The following is a 5,418-nucleotide window of genomic DNA, read 5'->3' as shown; positions in this document are numbered from 1 at the left end:
TATCTGATTATGTAAATCTTAGTTTATGTCGAACTATCGTGAATTCCGTTGAACTGTATACTTTGTAGTAGTGAATTTTCTAAACCTTAGTTTCAAACATATGTCGAATACAAAGCGAAGAAGATTGGATGAGATCAGTGTAATGATTCGTAAGGAAAAATATTGTTTTCAAAAACTGGAATTTTTAAGCAACAGAGGAAAAAAAACGTTCAGCCAAATAGTGGCGACATATGCTCCTTCAATATGTAACTGATTTTAAATTTAAATTGTTTTTAATTTTTCTTAAATATTATGTCTCATGATTTTCTATTGTTTAATATTTGTATTCTTTCATATTAATCAAAATAAAAAAAATACATAAATCAGAACTTAGAAAACTAAAATATTGACATTTTAAATAAATAGTGAAACTATTGCTAAGGGGTCCCATAAGAAGCTAAAATATTGCTATTTTGAAAAAATTTCCAATCAGAAATGGGTCAAATGGGCTTCTTTGTTTTTACAAGTTATTTTGTCGGCCCAATAGTTAACGGCCACAAAATTGGCGTGAAGAAATGGTAAATATCTCAAATTAAAGGCTTGACTGGAATCCACCTCATATATGGGACCCATTCCTTGAAGTACGTAACGAAGAAGATATAATATAATATATCCTCCTACTCAAAGCTGAGTCAGGCTGGGCCCTATACTCACCAACATACTGCCAACGAATTACCGCAACACCAACGAGTTAGTTACATTAGAAAGAGTCATTTGGTACAAGGCATAAAATATTTTATCCTGTTTTAATTAGAGGTATTAAATATTTTTTGGATTATTTATTGCACCATTTATATTATAGTATAATGACATAAATTTCATAATTTATTCCTAAATAATTAATTTCAAAAAGAAATATCGAAAACATTTTTAAACTTGACGTAAATTATTAATTTCATCTTTAAATTTTTTATAGTCTTAAAAATATTCATCTACTTGACTAACTGTATCAAAATACAATCCTCAACTTGATGAGAACTTAAGAGTGTATTTCACTCAAGTCGCAAGATTAAAAGTGTATTTGAGTTCAGTTAATCAAATAGAAGGAAGGGTATTTTTAAGACTGTAAATAGTTTAGGGACGAAACTAATAATTATTTTATGAAAAGAGACGAATTTTGAGATAATTAATAAAATTATTGTTATATATATGATAAGGAGGTTAGCGGTTTTCATGGGTAGGCTAGTTGCATGAGGCAAGTTGGTCTGACTTCTCATACTGTACTTGAGCGAAGGAAGAAAGTGAATTGTACTGGGATACAGCTTAGCATATACTTTTTATGTTCGTAACGTAATGGAAACACTTGGCTTCTATGTATAATCAATTACAATATATTTTTATATCAAATATAAAAAACAAATATACAATACAAACTTTGAGATTTTCAGGGAAGGACTCAAAACCTCCGAAATCGCAGGGAAGGACTTTCCGGCTGTTATAAATACTCTCTTATTTTTTTTAACCTAAAATAAGCCACACCGCCTACTTTTCTCTCTATCTAATACTACGAAGTTCTGATTTTGGCTCTGTTTTTTCATTAACCATGACTATACTCATTGAGCAGCTTCCTGTTGGTAAAAAATTTCGTTCTTAGCTTTCTTTAATTATATTTGTTTGTTCTTCAAAATTGGGTTTTTTTTTCTGAAACAATGCGTGTTTCTCAGAGATCCAGGCAGATGAAACGAATATTCATCAAAAGGAATTGGTATTGGTTGATGGATTTGCAGTTCCTCAAACCAATGCATTTGGCCATAATTTTAGGTCTCTATTTTACTTTCATCTTCTGTAATATTGTCCTAATCGATAATTTTCGCGCTGAAATTGAGGACGATACTCTGTTTAAACCACAAAAGAGGTTATATTACTTCCAGATTTGTACTAAGTAACCATGACGTAATTAATTGTATCTAACAATACTTTGGTGATATGAAGATTGGAAAAAGGTGAAAGGAGAAAAATATGGGTCTGATTTGATGACGATGGTTACTAAGTCTGCAGTCTGCGTACACGTCACTATACTCAAATCTGTTTGTGAGATTAAACTGGATATATGTTGTTAAAGAATATTTATGGCCCAGGACATGCCTAAATTTCTATGGATTTCTGTGACAAGGAATAAAAAGTTCCTTCAGATTAATTCAATGTCTTTTTCTTAATCAATCAAGTGTTTGAATAAACTAACCAGTAGCTCATTTATCTCTTTTTTCGAGAGAAAAAGAAAAAAAGAACTTGTTCTCTATATGTAGTTTGTGCGACAAAAATTGACCTATTAGTAATATTAAAAACAGGGACTACACTGTTGAAAGTGCAAGGCAACAAGGGGTAGAATTTTTTTACAAGATCAATCACTTTAATCAAACCTATGATTATGTAAGTGTCTTTATTTGGTTTAGAACAAATGTGCATCACTTTCGATTTTTTTAATTTTTTATTGGCTCTATTTGAATTAAAATTTGACCCTGACGATGTGTTGCAGGTAAGTAAAATGAGGGTTGATTATGCAAAATTGGACAAGGCAGAAATGAGCATCTGGGAATGCTGTGAACTATTGAATGATGTGGTTGATGACAGTGACCCTGATTTGGATGAACCTCAAATTCAACACTTGTTGCAAAGTGCTGAAGCCATTAGGAAAGACTATCCTAATGAAGATTGGCTCCATTTGACTGCCCTTATTCATGGTACCATACTTTTCAATTCTCTTTTTTGTTGTATTAATGTTAGTGTTAGTTGTGCCGAGGGTGTATCAGAAGCAACCTGTCTACCCTGATAGAATAGGTAAGACCGTGTTCACATCACCCTCTTCAAACTCCACTTGCGAAATTACACAAGTAAACACACTAAGAGGCCAAAGAGGGTTCAACATCTACTATATATATATGTAAAAATTTAATTGTAGTCCTTCGGGATGGCTTAGTTGGTTTGGAGGGTGATCATCCACACGAATGACCCGGTATCGATCTCCCCTCAATGTCTTCTGAGTCGAGCTGTCGCATCAAGTTTGCCTAGTGCACCGCTATTACATAGTGGGGGTTTACCCCGTTTGCACAAAGTACTCACTTTGTAAAGGCTGTGACAGAGGTTATAGCAGCTGCGAATTATCCTGGAGTTCTCAAAAATAATTGAATTATAATCATGTATAGATAGTGTAATTGAAGGGTTCACATGAACCCTCTCAACCCTCCCTAGTTCTGCCCTGATTATTGTATCAAAATTAAATGAAACTAATTAAGATTATGGTACAATTTTTTTTTGTTGCAAGATTTGGGGAAAGTGCTTCTTCTTCCTAGCTTTGGAGAGCTTCCTCAATGGGCTGTTGTTGGTGACACATTCCCTGTTGGCTGTGCTTTCCATGACTCAATTGTTCACTCCAAGGTTCCCTTTTTTACTAGCTCAATTAAATTCCTTAATCACTAAATTAAAACACATTCAAATTTAGTTAATTAGTACTATTTTTTTCTATTTTGGTGTTGATCCAGTACTTTAAGGAAAATCCTGACTACAATAATCCTGCTTACAACAGCAAATTTGGAGTTTACTCTGAGGGTTGTGGATTAGACAAGGTGTTGATGTCATGGGGTCACGATGATTATATGTACTTGGTATATTTTTTCTATTCTTAGTATTTTGTGAAATCTGACTAAATTTGAATTTATATGAAATAACTCTCAGTAAAAAAGAGGAAAATTTCACTTTTGTGGTCATTATTAAGATTGTACTTGACTAAAAACAAGTGTTATTCACGTTGCAAAACACAGGTTGCAAAAGAGAATGGGACAACGTTGCCATCAGCTGGTCTTTTCATCATTAGATATCATTCATTTTATGGTAAGGACAAAATAAACTACTCTTGAGACTCCTGCAGGATTAAAATAATAATTCGCGCTATGGTTAAAGTTGTTTCAAAACTTATTTCTTTATTTAAATGTATAAGTGGCTATATGTTAAATTTGATTTATTAAATGTGGCAGCCTTGCATAAGTCTGGAGCTTACAAGGAACTAATGAATGAGGAAGATAAGGAAAATCTTAAGTGGCTTCATATTTTTAAGTAAGATTTAAAATTCCCAAATATTAATTATTTAATTAATTAAATTTATTTTTAGAAAAAGAAGAACATTTTATATATATTTTTAAAAATTGTGTGGTGCAGCAAATATGACTTGTACAGCAAAAGCAAAGTTCAGGTTAACGTGGAAGAGGTCAAGCCTTACTACATGTCTCTAATTGAAAAGGTGAGCATTTTAGTTTAAAATGTTGATTTAGAAAATCAAAAATATTTTTTTCTTCAAATCAGTAGTCTTTTTTTTTAAATATATAAATAAATTATTTAGGTGATCCATTGGTTCGATTAATTTATTGTAATATTTAATTTTCCTGTTTTTCAACTGATTGAAATGTAATATTGTGCAGTATTTCCCAGCAAAGCTGAAATGGTAAGGAGATGCGTTTAGTAACATAGGGAAGAGCTGACAAATGAAAATAAATAATAAAGACTGTAATGGTCTATAGTTGAATAGTTTTTAATTTTTTTTTATTTATCTTTAATTTATGTCTTTTGTATTAATGTTTTGCGATGTAAAAATATGATCCGGCTATGTAATAAAAGTGGCTGTTTTAGTTGATGGCCCAATTTCAGTTTCAGAATTATTGTCACATTGTCAATTAGAGTTTAAATGAAATAAATTTTGAATAATATTTTAAGATATATTATTTTATTATATTAATATAAGAAAAATTGTAATTTATAATACGTTTCGTTCGTATAATTTTTGAACATTTAAACTTTAATTTTAAATATCAAATTAATCTAATTTAATTTAGCTTTTAAAATCAAGTCAAATTAATGTACGCGAATCAAATTCCGACAACTATTAATTTTTAACCGATGTAAATTCTCTTATAAAAAGTCACAAAAAAAAAACAAGAAAAATTCTAAGTGACTTAAAAAATCAATTCTCTCCTAAATTTGGCATGTTGAATGGACAAATTTAATACTAAATTTTGAGTAATATTTTTTTCCAGAATTTCAGTGCCAATAATTAGAGTATTAGACAACGGTATCCTCTCTAAAGTCTTAAACATTCATTTTTCTCTTCTTTTTGCGTTGACTTGATATTTTATAATACCATGAAATTTTGTATGGTTTGAGAAAATTTCATATATGACATTTATTAGACTAATATTTTCAAGTTATAGCAATAGAATAAAACTTTCAAGTTGTAACAATAAAAAATTTCAGGTTGTAACATTTCATTAAATAAAAAAAGATTTTTTAATTAATTGTAAAAATCTGTTTTTAAAAAAATAAAAAGAATAAAAAATCGATTTTGAAAAAAAAAGAAGATAAAAAAGGAAAATAAATCGATTTTGAAGAAAA

The 5,418-nt window shown here is 30.2% G+C and overlaps 1 protein-coding gene across 1 annotated transcript; it reads left to right on the top strand.

Annotated features, from left to right (window-relative positions):
* Nucleotides 1–1,582: 1,582 nt before the first annotated feature.
* LOC102582224 (inositol oxygenase 1-like) lies at nucleotides 1,583–4,474 on the top strand (the record flags this gene model as incomplete). Its single annotated transcript, NM_001318561.1, is given in 16 exon segments — nucleotides 1,583–1,613; nucleotides 1,704–1,800; nucleotides 2,328–2,409; nucleotides 2,516–2,720; nucleotides 3,302–3,414; nucleotides 3,519–3,641; nucleotides 3,798–3,867; nucleotides 4,011–4,060; nucleotides 4,062–4,088; nucleotides 4,193–4,213; nucleotides 4,215–4,218; nucleotides 4,220–4,225; nucleotides 4,227–4,270; nucleotides 4,450–4,458; nucleotides 4,460–4,464; nucleotides 4,466–4,474. Coding segments are annotated over 16 exon segments (896 nt in total), but the record flags the coding sequence as incomplete, so codon positions are not given.
* Nucleotides 4,475–5,418: the final 944 nt, after the last annotated feature.

This window comes from Solanum tuberosum, unplaced genomic scaffold (assembly GCF_000226075.1).
Source record: "Solanum tuberosum cultivar DM 1-3 516 R44 unplaced genomic scaffold, SolTub_3.0 scf00246, whole genome shotgun sequence".
Lineage (NCBI taxonomy): Eukaryota > Viridiplantae > Streptophyta > Magnoliopsida > Solanales > Solanaceae > Solanum > Solanum tuberosum.
Note: the sequence above shows the minus strand (reverse complement) of the source record. Positions and strands in the feature narration are given on the sequence as shown.